Below are 26219 nucleotides of genomic sequence, written 5' to 3'. Positions count from 1 at the left end.
CACCAGCTCTCTCAGGTGCGCTTCATACACGTGACATTCCCCAGCTCCGTCGCCCTTCTCAGAACATGCTCCAGCTCCTCAGTGTCTTTCTTGTACTAAGGTCCCCAGAACTGAACACAGGATTCAAGGTGTGCCCTCGCTGGCTCTGAGTACAGGAGAACAATCACTTCCCTTCCAGGATGCTGTTGGCTTTCTTGGCTACCTGGGTGCACTGCTGGCTCATGTTCAACTGCCTGTTGACCAGCATCCCCAGGTCCTTTTCCATCAAGCAGCTTTCCAGCCACTCATCTCCACTGATGGGGATGAGTAGCATTGCATGGGGTTGTTGTGAGTGAAGTGCAGAGCCCAACACTTCACCTTATTGTACCTTATACAGTTGGTCTCAATTCATCATCAATGCAGCCTGTCCAGATCACTCTGCAGAGCTTCCTGCCCTCCAGCAGATCAACACTTCCACCCAACTCAGTGTCACTGCCAAATGGCTGATGCCCTCAATGCCCTCACCCAGATCACTGATAATTCCAAGTTTATTCGAGAATAGCGTTGTGAGAATTGCAGTGACCTATAATTAACATCAAGTAAAGGCAGTCATGAAAAGATAATACAATGATTATTAACACTTCTCTATCTTTGAACCTAAAGAATATGCACAGCAGCAGAAGAGTTTTGTACTGAGTTGCAGAGACTGGATGAAGCTTTATGTTGGACTAGTTCTGTGGCAGTTCAGTTGTGATCTTACAGTGCATTCTCAATGATGTACTATGAACTTTTAATTGTCTTTAAAATTGGCATTGATTAGTCACAGGCTTACTATGGCACAGGTGATGGTCACCCTGCTTTTTGTTCAGGTTAGTAATTTTACAGAAGGTGATAGTGAATGTAACTTAAAATCCTTTGGCAGTTATATCTTAAAATCTTGAAAGCTGAATAGGGGTGAGCCTGGCAACAGCCTTTTTAAAATTCACCATAGTATTGTATTAATGTCTTAACATGGTATTACAGAATGGTATTGAGACACCAGACATGCTGTCTTAAAATTGCAAGGACATTTTTTGCAATTTGCTGAGCAAATAAACCTTGTCATCTTATCATTCTAAAAAAGAGGTTCCTTTGACTTCCCAGTAGAAAAAGGCAACAGAAAAGTGACTCAGTCATAATACAACAAAGTAAGTAACAACCTTCTGATTTGTTAATCTAAATAGATCAGAGGTAAGAAGTCTTTAGGTTCCTGAGTTTTATGTTGGTGATTGAAATACAGTTTTAGTGCTAGTGCTTTTGAATCATTGCAGTTGCTCTTTCCTTAGGGCAATAGCAGACAATACTGCTCTAGTAGGAGCATTCTCTAAGTCAGCTTGTTTTGAATTGCTTTCAAATGCACACCACTGTCTAACTAAAAAGATGTGCAGCAATCTTCTGAACAGGTCTTTGAGATCTGCTTGTAATTTGGGGGGAAAAGAGAAGGAGCAAAAAATAAAAGGAAGGATGAAAATTTTATAACCTTAAGGCAAATGTAGGTGGCCTTGAAATTATTCTGGTAGCTATTTATCTTCCTGTTCACACTGAGCTGCACTTCGACAGTAACAGCAAACCTTCAGTCTGTTCTTTGCAAGGGAAGATTGCTCTGAGAAGTCAAAAAGGAGGAAACTAAGTCGAGTTTGTGTTTTCCCAGCTCTGTGGAAGTTTCACCTTCTTCAGTAGTTCTCTCTGCATATTATAAGAGCTTTGAGATTCAGTTTTGGAGGTTAGCAGTTTCACACTATTTTCACTCACCAGCTTTCCCATAATATGCATCTCTGTTTATAGCATGTATCCTAGGTAGTCATGTTGCACACCTGGGTAATTCAGATCCAACATACATTATTTGGTGTGTTGTGCTACACAGCTGGCTTACACAGCTGTGGGGGGAGTAAATCAGAACAGATGCACACACTGAATGGCATGTGTGTTATAAAACCTGGGGTTGTCTTGACAAATAGGGTTCAGTGCTGTGCAGTCGATTAGAGATCGCAGCAGGGCACTTCATGTGCCAGGATGGTTAATGAGGATGCCTTGCAATGCAGTTGAGCAGTGCACAGGATACTTTTAGTGTAATGTCTATACCACCGTCATCAACCAACTGATCATGTGCTGGATCAAGTTTAGGTCCTGTGGCCTTGCTGTTGCTGCAGTATTGTTGACAAGTACAGCAGCTCAGCTGGGTAGAGAGTAGAGGAAAAACTCCTACCAAGGCAAAAAAATACCCCCATATAATAAACTTTTGAAATCCTGGAATGGAGGCTATCTTAGAAATGCAGAATAATTGTGATGGAAAATAAGAATCATGAGAGGTGACTTACATATGGTTTTATTTCCCTTTCTCTTTAAGGGAATAATGGTAGTGAATTATGTGGCTTACCAAAATACAGTGCAAGTTAGTAATGGAGTTGGAAGAGATCTTATGTTTGAGTTTTCTGTTCTTTCAATAACAAATTGATGATTTTGTGTGTCCAGTTGAGATCATTCAGACTGTCTGCAGATCTTTTTATTCCTTCCATGTAATTTCTGCCTATCTTCAGTGTGTGTGACTTTTCACCAACACTGTGATGTTTCATGTTGGAGTTTGTGGAGAAAGGCACAAAAATTTTTCCATTTCAAACTATGTTGATAAATGAATAATAAAACATTGAATATTGATATATCAGAAAGTTTTGCTGCTAGCCAAAGTTGTTGACATGTCTGATGTCATGAAATTAGCGCAGGATGATGATAATGAAAACCTATGAATAGAGATCACTGATAAGTTCAGGAGCCTGGTAACATACGTTTAGACACAGGCCAAAGTAGGGATTTGGGTTTGGGTTCTTGTCTTGGGCTTTTTTTGTTTATAAGTAAAAGAAACAATGACATGGTTTATACATTTAGTTACCTTTTAGTTACCTTTTTCCCCACAGTCTAGAACTTGTGCTTTTAACTGTACTTCAATACTGTGTTTTCTTTATAAGAAAAATGTTGGGGTTTATGACAGAGGGGCATGGCTTTGCTGTTACAGTGACTTTAGCTTATTATTTTATTTGTCCTAGTGAGTGATGTTTGAATTTCATTGTTCATTTGTGTTTCACATGAAAACATTTTTGGAGGTGTTTTCTCCTGCCCTTGCTGAGCAATTTATTTTTTACCTACCATGGTAAGATTGATTGCAAAAAGGAATTAAGATTTAAAAAGGTTATGCCTTGATTTAAAAAGAAAATTTTTCATCTGATTTTTGTAGTGGTGCCTTCTATTATTCTGCATTCATAGCTTGCTGGTTATCAGCAGGGGCCTTTTGACTGCCATAGCATAACACATGAGGAACAGACCTTTTTTTTCTTATTTCCTCTTTTTTTTTTCTTTTAAAGTGCTTTAAAGATGTCAGAAAATTTCTTGCTGTGGGAGGACTTCAGATCTATATAGTTGAGATGGATACAAGCATACCCTAAGTAAATCAATAGAGAATATATAAGGGAGGGGAGAATGGAAACTGGTTGTGAGCATGGTACATTTTCTCACATCCTTCTACTATTTTCAGTCTGAAAGCTCTGGTGGAAGGATGCAAGCAGTGGTCATCAAGTGCACCAAATCTTGGGAAGATCCAGAGAACTGCACCTGCTTTTCCAGGATTCACCAGCTTAGCAGAGATGGGTAAAAGAATTCTCTGAACTTGGTACTGTCATCCCCACTGCCATTCACATTTCAATGAACCTGTTTCCTGACCTTCAGCTGGTACCTTACAGCAATGTTTTAATTTTGTTCGGTATCTGTTTTTCTTTTTCTCTATTCTTTGCCAAGTATCCACTTTGTCCTTATGGATTTTCTTCTTTTTCTCCTCACTGCTTGTGCTTTTCCCTCTATCAAGCTAACAAGTTTCTGTTAATTCTCCTCTAGCTCCATGCTGTCTCTCAGCTCTTCTCCTGAGTAATGATATTTACATGTGCTGCATGCTTACACCTTCACTTGAAAGGAGAAATCCTTAAAATTTTTCTGCATTTTGCTTCTCACTCACAATCACACAAATTTACTCTAGAAGTTACTGAGTTGTAGGTTGCCTTTGAAATGCTGTTCTGCAATTAATCCCAAGTGGATGAATGATTTCTTTCACTGGGATAGTGTTTCCAGTTACTTCTCTCAGCCTGTCTTCTTTGGAAACAATAGGCTGTATTTGGGAGTTGATAAATGATGTTTGTGAGGAGAACAGTTACATCTTCTGAGGAGAATCTTATTTTGAAGTATATTTGTGAGACAATGAAATTTGCCAGTGAAAATGTTACATTGACACAAAGTCTATTTTCATTTGCTTTCCAGATGATGAGGATAGTGAATGTTTTAATGGAGAGGGCAAAGTGCACCCTTCACCTGTGCACAATCAGTCATACCTCTGCATCCCATTTCAGAAGAATGAAGAATGGGATGGCCCTTCTAGTGATGCCAATGAGGAGTCCACCCCTGTAAACTCTGCTACCAGTACCCCACAGCTGACACCCACCAACAGCCTCAAACGTAGCGGCTCCCACCACAAGCGATGTGAGATTGCATTGCTTGGCTGTGGAGCAGTGCTGGCTGCTGCAGGCCTGGGTTTTGATCTCTTAGAAGCAGGGAAGTGTCAGCTGCTGATTGAGGAAGAGCCAGAGGTGCCCAAGGAAGAGAAGAAGAAGCGTGACAGCATTTTTCAGCGAGCTGGACGTCCACGCAGGAGCACGAGTCCACCTTCCCGGAAGATCTTCAGGAAGGATGATCCCCTGTTGTTGCTAGGCGAGCCATCCACATCCCTCACCCTTCTTTCCCTGTCTTCCATTTCCGAATGTAATTCCACCCGGTCCCTGCTGCGCTCAGACAGTGATGAGATTGTGGTTTATGAGATGCCTGTCAGCCCAGTGACAGTCAAGGCTCCCTTGCCAGCCATTACAAACCCACTGGTCAATGTGCAGATCGAGAGGTTCAAACAAGACCCCAACCAGTCCCTGACTCCCACACACGTGACAGTCTCTTCCCACACCCAGCAAAGTGGACACAGGCGCACGCCTTCTGATGGAGCCATCAAAGGGGGTGGACTGGTTGTCAATGGGTGCCCAACCAGTGGATGCCCTTCCAGTAGCTGTTTAACTGGAGCACTGGGAACAGGTAGGTTTTCAACCATCTTCCTTTTCCTCTTCAGAGTAAAGACAGAAACAATATAATTGCTTGTTGCTTATACATTCGTTGAGATGACCAGCCCACAAGAATTGCTTGTGGAGCCTATCTTTATACAAGTAGCTAACAGAATAATGCGGTAATGGTTTTGGTTCCAGCATCTTCAGATTGCCATAATCTTGAAGATACAGTGTTTGTAGATTCTGAATAAAGGCTTTCTGCTTTGAATATGTTTTTGCACTGTATATACAATAAACTAAGATCTGTAGGAACCACTTAGCAATGACAGCTAACATGTTTTTCCCTCTTCTCTTACATTGTCTGTTTTGGATAGGTGTATTAAAAACACCTAGTCCAAGCAGAGATCCCAGTGAGGTCCCTCGCTTGCCAGACCCCAACCTTGTTTTTCCTCCAACCCCAAGAAGATGGAATGCACAGCAGGATCCCACACTGGAAAGACCCAAGACACTGGAGTTCCTACCCCGGCCACGTCCTGCAGCCGGTCGGCAGCGGCTTGATCCCTGGTGGTTTGTGTCACCCAGCAATGCCAAGGGTGAATCTTCTGCCAACAGTTCAAGTACTGATACTCCAAGCAATCTTGACTCTTGTTTTGCTAGTAGCAGCAGCACTGTAGAAGAGAGACCTGGACTGCCTGCACTGCTTCCTTTCCAGGTGGGTCCTCCTGCAGAGGAGCGGACACTGTTGGACATGGATGCTGAGGGGCAGAGCCAGGACAGCACCATTCCGCTATGCAGAAGTGAACTTAACACACACAAAGCTGCAGCATATGAACTCAAGCAAGAATTCTGGTCTTAATATGAAACCACTGGGGGCAATGAGCTCCTCTAAATTCAATCCTACTTTTTGCACTGAGAATGCACTTTGAAAACAGATGAGATGGAGGGATGCTACAGAGATCATATGGTGCTGCCTCTGCTGAAGATGTGTTGTCAGCTGCCTGATTTTTGTCTGCATTTGGGTGAAACTTGGCAACTCTGAGCTGCTGACTTTTGCTGTGGGGTTTTCCTGTAGTCTTCCCTACCCTCTTATTGCAGTTAGAATCTGCAATGAGCTGAAATTATCATATCAAAGTCTTTTGTTACTGACCTTGTAGGATTTGGCACTTGGCAGTAAGTATATCGGTATCCTGGTATTAATCAGTATTTTCAAATAATATTCAAATATTACACTACAGCAAACATCACTGTTTGATGTTTTCCCAAGGAATCCAGAACAAAAACAAATAAATGTCTGGAGACTACCTTCTCTGAAATACATTCAGATCATTAGACAGGCCTGGGAATCATCATACCCCCACTGAAATAGCAGAAGTAGCTATCTTAAGACTTGTTTGTCCTCTTTTGCTCATGTGATAGCGTAAGGTGGAACAGATGGCAGGGGAAGGGCATGGCATCTCCACTGGCGGAGGTCTTTGAGAGCAGGTGAACCAGACTGTTGGAAACAAGTAGGTGTAGCTGATCCTGGCTTCAGGGTAGGTTGGATGAACTTCAGTGATCTCCTGAGGTCCCTCTCAGACCTATTTATTTTATGACCCTGTGCTTTCAAGATGAAGGCTTACAGTATAGCTGTTTAGCTTGGAGGTTTTTTGTTTCAGACTTTCATTCAATCAGTCTCTTCTTCCCACCCTGTTTCTCAGGCTCATAGTCAAGTTGCCTCAGCTTTGGGAGGGGAGTTAGCAGAAACTTTCTTTAAAGATGTGTTGGCTTGCAGAAGGAAGTAAGTTATGTGTTTCCAAATATTTTTCTTTCATTTTTTTTCTCCTTTCTTATGCCTTTCAGGAGTGACCCATGAAAACCAAGATTGTTCTTATGCACACTGGTACTTGTTTAAGGCTGTTTTGAAAATGAGGCTTGTTAGTAGTTGGATTGTGCAAACAGGAATCAGAACATCTGGATTCTGTTTTATTTTGTCACTGACTCACTGTGTGACCCTGGGCAAATAATGTAACCTCTGTGCCTGAATTTCCCCATCTGTAAATAATAGGAATAATACCTACCTCACAAGGGGAGGGGTTGGGACATATATAATAGGTATAAAGTCCTTTGAGATCTTTGAGTGAAAGGCACTATAGATATGTAGAACTTTATTCTTGTTCAAATATGTAAACACTCCTAGATCTGGAGCAAGAACAGACCCCTGTCTCGAAGGAGGAAGGCACACGAATAGGGTGTGCCTGTGCTCAGAGTTTTCTGTACAAAGACTTCAAGTGTGTCTGTGCCACTGCAGATATGTCTTACTGGCTGTAATGAGAGCTTCAATCTTTCCCAAATTTGGCATTATATATAAGGGATGTGGCCTTTATGTGAGTGTAATAGGGTAGTCTGCTTTATTGCAGGGTACAGCATGTCTGTCTGTTCACTGGTTTTGTACAGATCTGTTCTTGTTTTGGTAATCTGCTGATATTTGGTTGCAAATAAGTCATTTGACAGTGCTGCCAATGCAGTGCTTAGCCTGTTGGGGCAGTCCAGGCCTGCTGTGAAGGCAGTAGAGCCCAATAGTTCCTGCAGCTGTCAGCACAGTGAACTTGTGTGTTTAGATGTTTGTAACCTGATTTCAAAAACCAGCATGTTTGAGGAAGAACTGTATGTAAGGCTTTTTAGTTCTGTGTGAGGACTGAAACCAGCATGTTCCCATTAGTCAAGTGCACCTTTTTTATCAAGGAATTACAGTATATTTTGTTTTGAAAGGTCACATGTTTTTTATTTATCACATTCCATGGAAAATGCTTAATGGCAGAATTACTTTCTGCTGCCTATTAAATGCTCCAGAGCTAGCCTTAATGGTGCTACACATAGATGTTGAAGCTGGAGAGACTGTTGACTGTTTAGACAAGGTATTATGATAAGGCAAGATGGGATTCAGATACTTAAAGAAAACATTTCTGACTATTTTGTTAAATTTAGACCTTCGGCATTATTGATTTCTTAAGCATCCTTTTGCTTTCCATTTCTGAAAACTCAGCTTGTGACCCAGACATTAGCAAAAAGGCAAAACTCACGCAACAGATTGCTAATTTTGATTGTGCTATAAATCAACCTTAATATAATCTCAGTAAGAGGCTGTGTCAGAGGGATTTGAAAGGACATGAAAATAATTTATTTTTTGTAGTCTTCCTTATAATTTTAAAAAGTCTGGAACAAAACTGGATCAGCTGTTCTGAAATGTTATGTTTTCTATCCAAAAGGTATCATTATAAATGTCATAGTGATAGTATAGGGATAAAATGTTTCTAAATCATGGCATATTCAGGGGAGTTAGAAAGGAAGGATAGGCCTGGTAGGCCCTGGGAAAATATTAAGGTAGGCCCTGAAAAAATGTTAGGCTGCACCTATATAATCATTTAATGACTATGATAAATTATATGATAGATGCGATGATGTTTGGTAATTGTATATAATTATTGTCTAATCGTAACAAGAATCATGAGAAACGATGTTGGGGGGGTTTGATGGAAATTACAAAAATCCATGCTTGGATGAAATCAATATATACAAAAGAACAATATAAATTTAATAATTAATAAGTAGTCATATAACAATAAGGGTATAAAAATGTGTTCTACCCAAACCCATGTCGAAGTCAGATTTGGGTCTGTGCCTCTGACACCCAGAGCTCTTCAGTAAAAGCACCTGCATAATCATTCCATGATTATAGGTTCCTGAATGCTAACCACAGGGAGAATCATCTGCTCTGCAAAGGCATCACCTGGAATAGCTCCCTTTCAACAGAAATCTTTCAAATCCATTTACTTGCATGAAATGGGAGGACACCTTTCTAGGTCACACTATATAACTGATGTAACTCAGCCTGCTGAACTTTGTAATATTTGGCCAGTTGATTTCACTAAGTGAACTTATAAGGTTTCTGTCAAGTTCCCAGGAAAGACAAACATAAAGGCAAGTTGTTCAGTCATCTCTTTTACTTAGGAAAGTTGAGGATGAAGAATTAACCACCGCTTGCCCCTTTCCCCCTTTTATATAATCATTTGGTCAAGGTGGTATGTAGCTGAACTTTGACAAGTCCTTTGCTCCAAAGGGTATCTTCTCTAATGCCAAGTGGACATTGCTACATCAAAAAACTTGGTAGGACAGATGAAAGAGTCAAGGATCCAGGTCGAGGTTACCAAACTAGATACTGTTATTACAAAGCTGCCAGACAGACTAGTTAGAAGCATACTGGCTGGTATGTGTTTGTTTTGTGGTTTTTATTTGGGTTTTATTTTAACCTTTCTTTGATGCAATTATTGTCATTGAATCTAGCATGTGAATTAACCTGAGGAAGTCTTTGAGCATCCACCCATAACTGTCTTCCAGTGGCCAACCTGAGGTATCAGGCAAGAGGAGTCAGTTGTGGAAACAAGGCTCCTGACTTCAGTAGGTGGTGGGGTATTCTCTGGCAGGCAGAGATGGGGCTCTCAAGAGTTGTCAGGTATCTTACCTTATGCACTCCAAAAGCTTTTGCAGCCAGTGTCCTAAGGTCCAAAGGCTGTGTGCATGTTTAAGCTAGGTCAAAACCTCTCTCCCCATCCATCTGTCCCATCCTGGCTTGAGTTCTCTGCTTTCTTAATCTGTTGGGGTTTTTCCTTCCCATTTGTGGGACCTCCAAATCTTTAAAGAAGTGGTTGACTCTATTCCACTAGACAGTGAGAAGATGTGAGCCCATCAGCTCAGAAATCTGGTTTTTCCTACTGATTGCTAGTATTTCCAGTTGTCAGGGAAACAAAAATGTCAGAATATTGGTCATTGACCTACCTTTATAGTAGTATTCTTGAGAAGATGGTGAAAATCTTACTTAAATTTTTTTCTAATAATTGTGTTGCTTCCTAAATGTGTGAATAAGTTGCACTTTTGTTTTGTCTGAGAAAATGAGAAAAAGAAAACATGAACATCACAGAGCAGTCTAAAACAATGACAAAAGATTGGAGAAAAATATGTTTGAATACAAGCCTTACAAAGAGGAAGTGGCAGTTTTTTAACTGATAGTTATAATGAGATTGTAGCTGAGAGAAATGTTTGTGGTTTAGAAATATATTTGTATTTTTGTTTATTCAGCTGGTAGTGTGTATCACTAATTTATGTAATTGATGTGCTGATTTAGGAATTAGAAAGAAGTATGTCAGCCCTTCAAAGTATGCTATCCTTGCAGCCTGTTTAGTTTTCCTGTAATCGGAATATAATAGAGATATTGGGGAAAGGCACAGACATAGCAACCAGTGCAAAAAAGGACAATTTTTTTGTTAAATTTCTTCTGGTTTCATATAAATTGAGTGTGGGACAAGTAGAGAGAAGAAAGCTTTTGTGTCAAAACTAAGGCGATTAAATAGTTACAGATTCTTTTCTAGTACTGTTGCTTCTTTTACAGCAAGTAGGTCTTAATCTCCTCTCAGTCATTTTCAGCGGTGCAAATGTAACTTTTTATACATACTTTGACTCCACTTTATTATTGCAATGGGTTGATATTCAGTATGGGGCAGGGAACCTTAGTGAAAATACTCTTTTTGTAGTAGTTTTCTAACAAAATGAGTATTTTTAAATGAATTTTTTGTTATTGATGGGGAAAGACCTGTTCTGGTGTGGCATGGTTTTATGATGACATTTTTTTCTATACCTCTAGGAATGGGAGTAGTTGCCTTCCTCTTCATAGCATGCTGTTATCTTAAGACATTGTGGACAATACTGCATAGAGATGTAACTTCGATGTGTCACAAAACTGGACACCTCTCATTCTGTTGAAGGTGAGGCAGTAATGGTCAAGTGAAGAAAGGTCTTTTCCTTTGGAGTGTTTTGTTCAATAAAACATGTAGGAAACCTCCGACCTTGAGTCGCTTTTCTATCTTGAGATTAATTTTTATTTGAAACCTAATTCATCTCTGTGGGATGAATATGGGACCTGGAGTCCCATTGGATGTATGGAATCAAACCTACTCCTATGTCCCAAAATTCAGTGATAGCCTGTTATTTTTGCAAGGAATTTAAAGCTAATGTAAATAGGTTTGTTTCTGTTTGGTTTTTGAAATGTTTCTCCATGGAAAACATGCTTCTTGCTTTCTAACCTTTTCCATGCATTTTGGAGATACTCTCAAGAACTCTTACCAACTCTGAGGTGAATAAGAAGGGTTATATCTTGCAGTGTGATTTAAGTTCTCCTTTTGGCTTTTTTTTTTGTATGAAAAAGGACATTTACATTTGGAAATATTTCTGATCCTTACTCTGTCACTGAAGAACAGTTTCTTAGCTTTCATGTTTAGAACTCCTTTAAGACTACAATTTGGGTAAAACTGGACATTAAAAGTGAGAGGATGGACATGTGTTAAAACATATTTGCAAACAAGCAATAAATACAGCAAATACAAGAACCAAAATATATTGTCACAGAACATAACGTTCAGATTTCACGAATCTTTGGTTGATGGTATAATTAATATATCTATAGCAAAAAATGCCTTCTTATGTTTTTTCTTAAGTTTACTATCTTGGTACTAGAATACAGTGGTTTGTACAGCCAACTAGCATGGTAACTAGCCAGACGGAAAGGATCTTTAACTAAGTTTGCTTTTTTCCCCTCTTATTTTCAATCCAGGTTTTGGTTTAAATTTTATTTTTTGTCTTTTTGGTGTTTAACAATCAATGCAGTCTTGAGAAGAACTTACTAACCTCACTTTCACAGTTTCATGAGGCATTTTGGACATGAATCTATGGCTTATTCTGGTGCTCCCTCTATTTAATTCATTAGTAGAAAGTCATGCTGCAGTTAAAATGTGCGTTTGCTTTTGGTTTTTCCCATGCTTGGCTTTTTTAAACAGTTTTGCTACTGGTCAGACATGAGCACAACTTCCGAAATTACCTACATAAACTTTCTTTTTTACGTTGGAAGTAGTCACTCCCAGGCTAGGAGGTTTGTGCTTAATTAACAAGTGACTGGGTAGTGGGTTTGAGGTAGATACTGGAATTATTACTGTTCCTTTCTAACAAGGACCTCCCATTTTTTGCAACTGGAAACTCTTCAGCACTTCCTCAACATTTGTATACAAGAAATACATTTTAGGTCCTTTGTACATAGTGAAAAATCTTCCTTTTTCTAATCAGGAAAATAATTTTCCTACTGAGAATGGCTTCTTGAGCTCTGTGGTTTTGTCTGTTAGTTTTCTGTTTGGGGATAGTGTTTATTTTGGGTTTGGTTTTTAAGCCTCTCAAATATATATATGTGTGTGTGTGTGTGTGTGTTAGGTGCATCCTTGTATGCCAAGGTGCCTTCCATCTCACATATCTCCTTGCTGGGGCCTGAGGTTGGTTTTTTGGAGGGACCTCCTAGTTGTAGCTTTCAGTACTTTCAGGCCAAATACCATCACTGGAAACCTTTTTTGTCCTCCCATTTACCCTCCTGTGTTAAGCTGCACACTACCACTGCCTCTCCCTGTTTCACCATTAGGGTTTTGGCCCATCCCATCTTTGTTGGTTATTTATTCCTGTTGCCATAGTAACAAATGTAGGGCAGAAAATCATACACATTTCAGATGTGCTTTGACCTAAAAGCTCTCCACACTAAAAGCATAAGGTACAACTGGGTGAAGTGGAAGCGGAGGTTGGCAGGAAATAACACAGTGAAATTATGCTCCTTAATGTAAGTCAGAGGACAGAGGGATACTAGCTACTTGTTAAACTGTTGGCATCATAGTTAAGTTGGATCCTAAAGAAGAATTTGAGGAGTCTACAGTTTCTTAATTTGATAGAATGATTTGGATTGGAAGGGACCTTAAAGGTCATCTAGTTCCAGTCCTTCTCCTGTTGGTGGGGACACTTTCCACTAGATCAGGTTACTCACAGCCCCATCCAACTTACCCAGTTTCTGGTTGGTTTGTTTTGTTTTACCCTGAACTACCTCATCTGTAGAGACAGAATGGGCAGAAAGTATAAGTTTTGGTAAGAATTGCTCTAAGTATGCAGTTAAGGTTGGAATGAGATGGGAAGGCAGAGGCAAACTTGTATTTGGCTCTTTGACATGCAAATTCTGAATGGAAAAGTAACACCAGTTCATTCAGTTTATTAAGATTATACTTGCTTTAGATATTTATGTCTCCAAAATAAACAATAAAAGGACAAAGCAGGGCATTTTTCTTGATAGTTTCTAACTCGTGGAAGAGTTGATTGTCTAGAGACAAAAAGGTGGAGATATCATATTGGTCAGTACTGCTTTTAGAAGTGATAGACTCTTTTTTCAAATCAGATTTTTTTTCTTTTTTAATAATTTAATATACTCTTAAGCTGTGCATGATTCTGATTGTTTTCCTATATTTGCAGTATTGTTTTCCTAGTGTATCAGCTCCTAATACAGTCCTTACTGTATCAGAATGCTAATAATGTGCAGGCAACCCAACAGAACTAATATTAAGGAATTATGACACATTTTTAGTGTGCAGTATGGTGGATTTATTAACCCAGCTTGAAGTGGGCTACTGTTAGGTCTCTTGCTGATGGGTCAGATGGATGCAGAGCTAGGAAAAGGGGCCTTAGAACAAATCTGCAGGAGCAATGCCAAAGTTGTATTTGCTTAAAATAAGCAATTTGAAAAATAAGCATGGAGGGAGGCAGCGGGAAGGCCCCTTGTTAATCAGAAGTACATCTATCAGATCTTGTCCATGCTCAAACTTTAGTTGCCAGGATAGCTAGTGAGAATCTACATTGTGTTCAATGTGGCTGAAACTTCAATATTAAGACAAGAATAATTTATTTTATATATGCTATTTTAGACTGATTAACACTGTCTCTTGTTCTACTTTGATTTGTTTCCATTCAGCGTTTTCTCAAGAACAGATGCTGAGGTTGGATAGAACTGCCCTTCTTGTCTTGGAGAGGCATATAGGTCTGAGAGAGAAGAAACATGCCTCTAGCCGTGTCCTGATCTTTTGTGTCTTGTGATCTTAGTTGGAGAGGTTATAATGGTGCAGGAGGACATGCTGGTGTTGTTCCAAGCTTCATTAATAAGAATACCACTAGCAGCAATTAAGTTACAGAACAAACCTGGCCTCTGATTGCTGTTTGGCATAGCTCAGTTGCACATGGAGCTTCTTGAGTTCAAGTATATCTGGAGGTGAACAGAGGTTCTTCCTTGAATTCTGCTGGAATTAGTGAATGTGGCCACTTCTTAGCTTGGGCAATTTGTTTTCTCCCAGGCCCAGTCAATGTCACAAAATCAGCTGTCACACTCAACTTATTGCCCAGATACTCATAGTAGGCTTGTTCTTCTGTCTTGCATGCTTTAGTGAACAGCTCTTACAGTGCCAACAGGGTTAGCATTTGTATCTGAGCAGAGCAGCTAATATCTCTGAGCTGACTTTTCACACTGCATCTTCAGCAGTTGTTACTCCATCAGTTCTGCCATTGCTCTATTTTCAAGTTATCTTGACAACTATAATATCCAGACTGTAAAGAGTATATCCACAGGAAAAAATAATAGGTAAAAAAGAAATCATATTTAGGAGTGTTTTCCAGTTGAACTGGTTGAATTTGGCCAGTGCTCTTGGCAGAGAGTAGGATCCATTCTTTTGCAACATAGATCTCTTTGGGGGATGGCTTGGTTTGAACTGCAGAATTTACCTAGATTCATGTGAAGTCCATGGGCACCAGTGCCCATCATGTTTGTCTGTTACAAGAAGACACCACATAAACCCAAGAGCAGCTAGTAATAAAAGTTTGTATTTAGGGTAATTAACTTTCAAGTTAAAAGGGAAGAGGCCTGAATTCAGAAAGGTCTTCATTACATACTTAAATATCACTGAAATCAGTGGAATGTATTAATGGGTCAAAATGCACAAGGCCCCAGCTGAGCAAAGCTCTTTTAATCTGACCTGGGGGATTGTTGTGTAGAGACTAATGGTGAAGGACCAGGTTCTTACCTTGATTGTCAGAGTAAGAAGTCAGTTAACCTGAGGAAAAAGTTCCTCAACAAGCCCCTGGGTAAATGCTGGTTTGATTGCTGACTCTTGTGGCCTTTCCATGGCTTCACATGCCATACCTATTTGACTGCTACTTTCTAACTCTAGTGGAGTAAGCTTTGAGAATGTGTTGTGACATGAGGTAAAGAACTTCTGCATTAGCAGATTGCTAGCTGTAAAGGGGCAGTAAGTGGTGACCAAAGGCTGTGTGTGCAAATGGCAGTTTAACCTGAGGCCTATTCTCAAGTGTTTCTTCTCATTTTACAAATGCATCCCTCCAGGCTGGTGGACAGACCTGACAAGCTCAGTGGTGATCAACATCCGCCACTTTTACTAGAGTTCTAGGATTCTTGTCTGTCAACTGTCGGCACAGCACACTGTGCTGCTATATTTGATTTCTTTGTCATAAATTCAAGACAAGCTGGAAATATCTGAGATATTTTGCCTGACCTAAGTTGAGAGGCTTTTAGAGAGTGAGCAGGCAACAGTGGTGGAAAAATCAGGGAAAATACCTGTGCTTTTAACAATGTTTCTTCTGTGGCTTTGAAAGTCCAAGAGTTTCTCAGCCAGAGAATGTATTTCTTCCTTCTTTTTATAAGCTACTTCTTTCTTTTGCCTTATCATTTGTGGATCTGCTCCTGCTTCTATTTCAAGCCAGATGCAAAAATCGGTGACCTGACTTTCCTAGGTACAGTGTTGTAAATCTGAATAACCAGGTGAGTAGATTTCTCTAGTGTAAGATCATGCCCCCATGTCTGATCCTTTGAGATATGGAATAGTTCCTGCTTGTGTTGAAATCACTGTGTGGAGGGTGTTGGGTACTTCATAAGGAACTCCAAACTCTGTAGGACTGGGATTCATCTTACAGCTCAAGTATTTCAGTCTGGTTTTGGAGACCTCTGTATGTCTTCTCTTCTGTTTATGGTGTTCAAAAGTCTGTTGCTATGGAAGTAGCACCTGAAGGTATGTTTGCCCGAAGAACCTGCAATGAAGCAGTTAAATTACCAAATGGCAATGTACCCCAGAATTGAGTAAAATAACAGAGGCCACCAAGTTTTTCTTGTTTGTGTGATGAAATGTTGTCAAATTAAGTGATTTGTTGGAGCCTTCCTTTAACTTCTGTACAGCAGTAAGCTTAGAGGAAAAGAAGATTGCATTATTTTTTAAAAAGCTTTATTTGTGACCTGGACTTGTTGCCTCTGACCCTCTTGGGCTTAAATAGTTAAATTATATTAATGTCCAGTTTGTTTCACTGTAGGTAACACATCAACTGAATACTCTTGTGCATAATCTACTGTATCTTTCCTCTGTTGTGTCAATGTATTATGTGTATTTGGATTACAGTTCTTTTTGTATTAAATTATTTTATGTTATAGAACAATATTTAAGTGAAGCAAAGAGCTAATGGAAGTTGTTGACGTTTTGGGATTTCTTTTCTCTTTGCTCTTTTTTTGGATGTACTGTAAATTGTAAACCAAGGATGCCAAGCAGGCTTGGTTCAATGGCTAAAATTATTGTATTACAGTGTAATGCTGATCTAGGCCTTGTCTCAACACTAGAGCACACAGACTTGAATAAAACTGTTATAAAAGCGACTGTCTTCAGGCCCTGACTTCTTGAGTTTGTGCTCCAAATAATTTCAAACTGGTATTTAGAATGACAGTGGCATTACCTTGCTATACGGATTTCAGAATTTTTTCCAGTACAACAAGAAGTTTATTTTTCTTTACTAGGTGCCTCAGTCCTGATCAGCTAGTCTAGCTCTAGGTTCTCCATAGGGCTTTTGAAATGTTTTTGTGAAAACTCAGCTTAGTGTAGGTCTTGGCACATACCTGTCTGCTAAGTCCCTTCTGGCTTTAGTTCTCTGAACTAAAGAATGAATTGCATACCATTTTTATTAAAGCTAATATTTCTGTTCTGTTAGCCTGAGGTTTTTCTACTCTTTATTTAATATTCCAGCTAGAATATGAATTTAAATGGCTGGATGTGGAGCTTATGCAGTAACATGTTTTGTGCATGGTGACATTTAACAGATGGTTTAGATTCACTTGTGATGCTGTGTCTTTGTCTCTGCCACATCATTCAGTGAGACAGAGTTACATGAACAAGGATCTTTCCAAGCTGTTTTCATCTGCTGCCAGTGTGAAAGCCAGAACTACATGGTTTTCATTCCTAGGTCATGTATTTGAATCCTAGATTATACTTTTGCTCTTCTCTGCCACAAAACCATAATTTCACATTTCTCTGCTTTAAGAAGTGTAGCTGTATTGATGAAGGACTATGCACCACAAGCACTTAAATTTAATAATTGCCTTTGAAAAAAGATTTTTTTTTTCTAATACAGGTACATGCAAGAAATCTTTCACCCTTCCAACAGAAGTGGAGACTGAGCAATGCATAGGTAGGCTACCTTTAGTCATATATTCCATTCAGAGTGCTGAACTGCTGTGTTTTGTGATAAACTAGGAGGACAGTGAACAGACAGTCAATTAAGTTAGTTAGAAATAAGAGCATGCAAAATGAATTGCTTTTTCACTCCTCCCCAAATCCAGACTGTGACAAACTGAAACAATTATTTCTACCTCCTGTAATGTTCTGCAAAGTAGAATTATGTCTTAGAAGATTCAGATTTTCTAGCTGAATTTACTCACCTGCCACGATGACAAGGTTACCCTAATGCTCAAGCTGACCTCATCAGCAACAGAAGTCTACATGCATCATGGCAGACCAAAAGCTGCAGCCTCTGCAGAACATGGCAGGAGCACAAAGCACTGGGGTAGAAGAGGAAAATAAAATAGCAGTTTTTTAAGCAGGGAAATCTTAACTTCTAGCAGAGAAGGAACATCTTAAATCTAGACTGGCCAAGTCAGCACTGATGCAGAATAAATACACCAGCAAATGCTTTAGGCTGAGCAACTTGAGTTTTTCATTGTTTGATGTGGAGGCAACGGTTGGGTGTACAAGTTCTACTGTGACAGTGCAAATCATATGTGGCCTTTAGCTCTGAATGTGCTCAGGTGAAGAAATCACCATGTATTACATTATATTCAGATGGCACATGCTGAAATAGCTCATGCAAGTGGTGCTCTGAAAGTCCATAGCATACCTACTTCTAGTAGACTTTCAAGGCCATGCAGATTAAGGGAGAAGAGGGCAGGCTTTCCTCTATCATGCAGCTCATATAATTTGATTAATTAATCTGCTGTTTCTAGTGAAATTTTGACATTCTTGGTCCTTCTGACTTGGAAGCAAAGGGAGATGTCCCTACTAAAGCTAGGCTTAACAAGAGCTTAATTACATGTAAAATGAAAAGTTTGTAGGCATATTGCTATCAGGCTCAAACAGACTAAGCTTTTGAAAAAATCTGGAGTGAACATGACAATAACAAATGTCAGAGTCTTTTAACAAGGATTAACAAGCTTTGTCTTCATGCTTGGGCACAATGGACACTGCAGTTTGCTTTGGCAGGGAAAGAAAATAATTGTAACTAAGGATGAACAAAGCTCTGGCGTTTTCAAGTAGACTTGAGCATGCTTTGTGCCTCTTTGCTGCTTCATCTGAAATCTTATTAAATGGCATGTGATTTACTTGCTGTTAAGTCCTCATTAATTTAACAATGAACAAATCTGAGTGGAATGAAAAGAGGCAGGATCAACTGATAGCACTCTGACACAAAGTAGAACAGAACCATAATCGCTTTACTAAATATAACCAAAGTCTGTACACTTCATGCCTGCAAAATTTGCTCTGAATTTTATTATTTTCTCCCCACATCATGCACCAGTATCTTAACTTTATAACAAATCACAGGTTTTGAATTTTTTAAAAAAACATGAATGGGGTTACCTGTCACAGATTGCAGCCAGTATCAAAAGAACCAGCTCTCATGGATGTGAAGGTCGTACACCATCATGTTCTCCAATGGGACCCTGAGACAGTAGTTGGAGAACTGCTCATTGTACAAAGAGCTTACTATTTCTGCAGCAGTCTGGCATTTTTGCTTTTGGTGATCTTCCTGCAATTGCATCTGGTTTTTCACTTTTGCTACAGGTACGCCCAGATCTTTCAGGCCTTATTTAGAGGTAAGAGAATCTTCTAAAGCTGGTGCATTTCAAAGGAGAACTTCTTGATAATGACTTGTGACATGAGCTACTCTGTAAGGGAAGATGAACTGGAGCAAAGGGTGACTGTAGGGCAGTGACCCCATGGATACAGTCTCAGAGCACCTGATCAAGGTAAGCAGAGCAGGTCAAGTGACAGTAACTGGGGCCAGTCACCGTCCAGTGATCATCAGGCAAGTCTTTAGGGATAAGGCAGGTCCAAGGTCAAGGTAAGAAGGCAGAAAGGAGCCTGGGTGAGCAAGGTACTGGGCAAGTGTAGTCATAATCATAATCTTGCTGAGGCAAGGATTATGGGCAAGAAAATTAAGCTACTTGGTCATGGAAGCAGGCTATGATGAGGATTCTCATAGCTCTTGTCCCAGCCACAGCTACACAGCTGTATCTGAGCTGACCAAGAGCCCAGGCAGCCAAACTGTAGAAGGGACTGTTGTTACAAAGGCTGTTGGATACTTACTGGGGCAGACATCTATTCAAAATCCATTGAAGTTCATTATCTTTTTCTAGTTCTGCAGTTCAGCATTGTAATCAAGTGTAGTTAGAGAATGAGAGGAGGGCCCAGGAGATTTCACGACCACTGGGGGTTTCAGAAACTCAGCTTTTGCTGAGTCTAGTGGAAGAAGCAGCTCCTGCAGCCTCAGTGCTTCATATCTTCAGTACAAACAGCTGAGATTCTTGGCTGGCCTTCTCCTTCATGCAATTTTCTGTCTTTATAATCCAATCTCCTTTTCTATAATCACATAGCTTTCTCTGGAGCAATCTGTCATAACCATGTTTGCCAATTGGTTTCTCACCTGCATTCAATTCTGAGATTAGGACCACACTTCTTGCATCCACATGTCATCTCTTCAGGGTTAGCCTGAAGTCTTTTTCCCTTCACATGCATTGATTATTACAAATTACATGCATGATAAGACAGACGCTTTTTCCTCACCAGTTATACACAACCTTTCAGCAGTACTATTTCAAGCCAAGTCCACTGTCCCCCTGCCTAAAGACATGGGTAAGGAATCAATATTATCAGATCTTAATTCTGAAATGGCATCACAGCCATTTAGTCTGTAGAGTTCCTCAACTTACACAGCTATCAGAAAAACAGATGTCTAAGTGTCAATCACGAATTCTTTCCCATCCAACTAAAGATGGAACAGATTTTTTAAAAAGTGCTGTTGGACTGTGCACAACTGAAAATGTCTGGTGGAGTGTAGGAATTTGCTGCAATAACTTGCTCTTTAAGCAAGTCCTTTTTGGACTTGAATCTACAGAGCCTTGAAGATGTAAGTGCTACCTAATATTTCTCAAGAACTGGGCTTTTGGGACTAGGGAGGGCCAAGCAGAAACTTCTATGAGAGCCTTTGAGCAACAATAATGTTAAGTATTGCATAAGCCACAGCTGACGGTGTTGGAAGCTGTTTTCCTTTCCTCATCTAAACTATGCAGTGGGTGGTTAACAGCAAGCTTGCACACAAGCTAAGAACAGAGTTTTGGAAACATGTGGCTAAGGGAATCTGGGGGCCTGACCAGCTCTGTCCAACTCCTGTTTTTTCTCATACCACAAAACATTCCTCTCAGGCTTCATGGCACATCCAGACTGCCTTATTTTGATGCAGTGCTTCTGACCTTGAGCTCCATCTCAGACAGGCAGTCTTAACCTTGTGTCAGACCCTTTGTAAACTTAAGTATTCTCCAAAGGTTTTGGCGTGCATCAGGATGTTGCCTCTACATAATCTAAATAACACCAGCTGAGAGGAATTGCCCCTGAGCAATATCCCCATCAGCCTCTCTCTTGTGACTGAAGTGCTATGCCAGCCATTACTTGAAGTGCCACAGGCCTAATCTTGTAACTCAAACAGCCGTTTTCTCTGCCAACAGGTCTGCTTCAGTTTGCTGGTGTTGGCTGCTGTGATCTGCCTTAGGAAAGCAGACTGAAGCTAGGAGATCTTAGAGCTGACTGAGCACTTGGATTCATCTTCCCAATGTGTTTCCTATATGGGTCATTACACCCCTTCTTTAACTACTTCTAGAATGGGGGTGTTTATTATATACGTATGTCTCCATAGGTTGCAGTGCACAATATAAAATATTTTTTAATTTACTCTGTGTGTAGGAGTAAATGTGATTTAGGTTACACAAGGCTCTCTCACCTTTCTTCAGTTTTGTTTTATCTAAGGCAAACATTTGCTAAATTGACCGAGATGATAGTTGAGTGTGTCTCTTGATGGGTAGTTAAAACAGCAGCTGATTGGGTTTGTGTCCTGGGATGACTGTGCATATGGGAAGGAAACCTCTCTGCTGGCAGCTGGGAAGGTTCTGTGGGTACTTACTACCTGTGTCTACCTTTATACCCAGGTACCTGGTGGACGTGTCTAAGCTTTTCAATTCTGGCAGAGGACCAGAAAAGCAGCAGGACTTGTCTAGAAATGTTTGGTAACCCTGGAGCAGAGTCCTTATCTTAAACACCCTTCCCTAGCCAGAGATGAGTCAGAAGTGCACAAATTCTTGGCATTCTGCTCTGTGTCAGTCTGATACCAGTCTCCTGTCCCTCAAAGACCTTGTTTATCTGCACTTATAGTTGGGTCCCTACCTTTGGCTTTTAATACAGCTCAGTGGATGTTCCATATATTTGTTCAGTGACAGGCATGAACAAGGTATTCATCTGGGTCCTGGCATCAAGCTGGAGTTTGAGAGAAATATAAATTCACAGTTAAAAGGACAGGCAAAACACATGGGTTTGAACATGAAAGGTGTGCAAGATTCTTCACCAGCTATGCTAAAGTGTGGATTAATTTTATCCTCATGACATGCTGGGAAAAGTCAACACTTCATCTCCCTGAAAGACACCATATGGCCTGGCTAGTTTTCTTCCTTTCTAGAAGGAAGGGTTTTGGCAAACACAGTGCTGCTGCAGCTGAGAACAGTGCTTAAAATAACACCAAGGCTCCAGCTCACATTGGTAGCCTTTGGCAGCTGCACTGTGTATTGCCAGGAAGAAACTGTTTGCATCCTCAAACTGCAGGGGATGTTCCTACTGGTGCAGAAATATTATTCATTGCTAAATGCTTTGTGTTGTGACAGGGTGGTAGGGAAGTCGATTTATTGTAAAAAAAGCAACCCAAGGTATAGACAGCAAGTTCATGCTGCTGTGAGGCTGGATGACTCAGGATGTGATGGTCTGTGTCCTGCTTAAGAACTTGAAGGACAAAACTTGCTGCAATGACTGTTTCATTTCAGCACTTTAATGCCCGAGAAAGTTTACCACCTCTGCATCTCAGTGACAGGTCAAAAATAAGTTTCATTTATTGCATGAGCATTGGACAACAGGGCAAAGAAAACCTTGCTCAGAGAGGTCACTGGATTTGATTTGCTTCATGTCCTGTGGTAGCCAGCAGCCATGCAGTCTCTTGCTGTAGAGTTTTTCATTCCCCTTATCAGTCACAACACCGAAGCCACTACCACACTCAAGACCAGTTTACACCTGAAGGAACTCTGTCATTACAAGCAGGGCATTGCACAGACCTGCTCCCAGCCCAGCCATGCAATGGTTTGGCAAGCTATGGTTAGCACACACACTCCTCAGTTTTCCTTCTTGTGAGAAGAGGGCTCCTGCTCATTCCCAGGAGGCTCATGAGGACAGACACCTCCTTGTGGGAGTAGAGGACATTTGGAATGAAGCCCTTCCCTTTGCTGGTCGTGGATTTGAGCTGGTTGGTTTCAATTACAGCTGATTAGATGCTCTTTTTGCTGCTAGTTGCCTCTCTCCCAGGCAGAACAAGAGGACAATGCCCAGAGAGGCTGAGGACACCTATTCCAGGGCTGAAAGCTTCTTGTCTCCAAGACTGTGCATTAACTCCAAACAGCAGCACAATGTGAATGTGAGCAGCACCTTACATAACCTTTCTGGAGCTTGTATTGGCAGACCTGGGAACACATGTGTACTTTCTCTCCCATTTTATTGTTTTAGTTATATTCCTTGTCCCAGTACCTCATCTTTAAGAATACTCAGCCTTTTTTTAAAAATAGATTGCAGGTTTCTTACATGATTACTAGGCAAGAAGCAGTGGTGATGTGGCACACTTGGTGCCAGTTCAGAGCAGATGAAGGGGAAGTGGGAAGAACCACACCAGTGCTAAAAAACACAAGGGTCCCCATGGGGGTGTCACAATTCCCTTTCCATTCAACACCCCTTGTCACTCATCCAAGATAGCTGGCAAAAAAGCAGGGCTGTACACAAGGTGTTAGGCCGAGCAGCTCTCAGGGGATCTGGGCAGGACAATGATCATCACTCTGGACACTGTGCAGAGTGAGGGAGAAGTTTGGGCTCTTCAAAGGGCACACATCTCCATCCGGGCAGATAACGGCTGAGAATATAAACATGCCTGTGTCCTGATGTCTCTGGCTGATAGAGAGTTGCTGATTGTTTTCCTGTCAGGATCCACATGCCTCTTTGGCAGCTGAAAGATAAAAGGGCTTCTGTGGGTGGAAAGGAAAACATCCAGAGCTCCCATCTGGGTTCTGCAGCCTGAACCACAGTGAAGCAGAGCCCTGCAGAGAAGAGATGATGCTATAAAGGATCTGTGGGATGGATCAGCTGAGCTCTGTCAGGCTGGATGGGGAGCTGTGGGTCTGTGGGAAGCAGGTGTGCGCTATGTTCTTGCACCTTGCTGCCTTCCCCTTGTCCGGCACGCTGCTTGTGCAGAAACCACATTTCACCGAGGGCTTGAATTTTACAGCAGGCATTCAGTGACTTCACAGCATGTTGTTAGTGCCTTCAAAAGCTGCAAAATGACAGCTTTCTCAGGAGCCTCTGGGCTTTCAGTGTTTTTTGCCAAGCAGCCTTACACATAAGTCAGGAGTAAGTAGTCAGATATAAGGATGCCTGCACACATCCAAGTCTGCTGACTGAGCACCATGAAACCCTGTCTCCTGTTGGTAACTCTGGGAGCAATGACCCCCACATATCCTTCCTTTCCTCCTGCTGCCATTCTGTTTCCCAGTTCCCACCTGATCCTCTTGGAAGCATTTCCAGAGCCTCATCTGCCAGCACTCAGTTTTGCAGCTTATGTAGCTGTGCCTTTTTCTGTATTTTCGAGTGGATGAGATACTGATTGGTGTAGAGCACATCTATTTCTAGCAGAGCTGACTTTTTGCATTTATAGATGCCAACCACAGGCTAGTAACAAGGTACAAAATAATGCAAGGTGAGTGAATGACCACCACAGAACTGAGCTTAGCTTGTGCTACTGCTTGCATTTAATTCTGTAATCACATCTCAGATTTTTTCTCCATTTTCTGTCTATCAAGGCTCATCAACCATTTGTCATTTTTGTCCCAGGTACAGGCTAAGGCTTGTGCTGATTTTATCTGGCAGTGAAATTCATGATTGAAGTACAAATTATGTGCTTCCACCTCCCCAAAATATCTTCCTGGCACTTCTGGTTTCTGTAAGTTGTTCATTGGCTAAATTACTCCAGTGAACTGTGAATTGTGTTTTCCACATCTGGTAGGTGGTTATAGTCATAGCACATCTAAAAACCAGCAATTTTTACTTTCTCTATATTCAAGGAGAGAGACAGAGAAGTGAAGTGCTAGTACACACCAGCACAAGGTAGGGCCTCTGCCTGTGCAAGGCTGTGCAGCACATCCTCACTCCTGGCTGTGGGTGCAGGAGCTTGCGGAAGCAAAGCAAAGCCACATACTGAAGGATGAGAGGTAACTGAGGTGCTGCAGGCAGGACAGCTGAGAGGCAGCAGTCAGGACATGAAACCACAGCAGTGCACGGCTGTGACCTCCTTTCTGGCCACGTGGCCTGAGGATAACAGCACTTTGCAGCTACACAGAGTGATTGTGTGGCAGGCATTTCTACATGTTTGTTCCCTTTCTTTTAACTACAGTACAGGGGAAATGATCATTACCTCGCTGTATTTCCTGTTAGAACTGCTTTCCTAACATCCACTACAGATGTCACTGGCTGCAATTTAAATGAGTGCAAATAACAGCCAAAAAGGAGGGTGTCTTGGTTTGAGAGACAGGTGTGTGCTAAATAAGGCAGGAACCGCCCTTGGAATGGAAAAAATATGACCCCCTTCGCTCTGAATTATTACAACTTTGAAATTAAGGGGCTTTTGGGCAATGACAGGGGAAAATGAATAACAGTTCTTTATTAGTGTGTATGACAAGGCAAGCAGACAGAACCAGAGCGCAGCCCAAGCACAGGCTCCTCTCGGCGCGGGCGCTTCCCTCCCGTGCGGTTCCGCTCACGGCCGGCAGGGGCGCCGCTGGCTCCGGGCCGGGCAGCGCGGGGCCGTCAGTCCCCCGCGCCTGCAGGGGGCGCTGTGGCGCGAGCCCAGCTCCCTCACGCGGTAATGGCCAAGTGGGATGTCGGAGGAACCTCGGAGGGAGGAACAGACCCCGGTGTGGCAAGAGAAATGTATCAGAAACTCCACAGCTGTGGCAGGAGCTGCAGGGTGTCCTAGCAGGCACGGGGTGAAGGGTTCCAGTGTAGCAAAAAAGCCGGAGCAGTGGCAGAGAAAGGGCAGGCATGGGTGGTGGCAGCCGGGCTCCCGAAGGCAGCTGGGATAGGATCCTTTGGAAGCGTTTCCCCTGAGGCACCCGAGCAGGTGGTGAGGGTCCTTTCCAGTGAGGTAGGATGCTAATGAGGTTCAATGGCTGCTCTTACAAGCAAAGGTGCACCCACAGTAAGGAAGAAGCAGTAGAGGGCTGGGCTCCGGTGGTGGCAGTGAAATCTCCCCGCAGTAAACAACAGCTCGATTGTTCTCCTCCAATGCCCACAGTGAGAGAGCGAGCCCCACACCGCCTGGCCAAAATCTCATCGTATCTCTGCCCTTCCAAAGAGAAAACCACCCAGGTAAGGGAGTGGCCAGCTGCACCCTTCCCTCACCTTGGCCATTTCTTTTATCTCTCTAAGTATCAATAGTTATTGTCTCTTCGCAAATGGGAGAAAATTCACACCCCAACCCCTCACCCCCACACACCAAAAAAAAAAAAGG

General features: G+C 41.5%; 1 protein-coding gene across 4 annotated transcripts in view; it reads left to right on the top strand.

Moving 5' to 3' along the window:
• The window catches only part of MAP3K9 (mitogen-activated protein kinase kinase kinase 9), a 61269-nt gene extending 44580 nt beyond the window's left edge, over window positions 1-16689 (top strand). For 2 of the 4 annotated variants that reach the window (XM_039704886.1, XM_039704883.1), the window contains 3 exons: window positions 3545-3657; window positions 4318-5133; window positions 5477-16689. In XM_039704886.1, the coding sequence (XP_039560820.1) occupies window positions 3545-3657; window positions 4318-5133; window positions 5477-5958 (1411 nt within the window). In that variant the 3' untranslated portion in view covers window positions 5959-16689. The remainder of the gene's footprint in view (window positions 1-3544; window positions 3658-4317; window positions 5134-5476) is intronic. The other 2 variants (XR_005627054.1, XM_039704885.1) reach the window with 2 other exon arrangements.
• Window positions 16690-26219: the final 9530 nt, after the last annotated feature.

Source organism: Passer montanus, unplaced genomic scaffold (assembly GCF_014805655.1).
Source record: "Passer montanus isolate IOZ18808 unplaced genomic scaffold, ASM1480565v1 scaffold18, whole genome shotgun sequence".
Classification (NCBI taxonomy): domain Eukaryota; kingdom Metazoa; phylum Chordata; class Aves; order Passeriformes; family Passeridae; genus Passer; species Passer montanus.
This window is presented reverse-complemented; position numbering and strand designations above follow the sequence as displayed.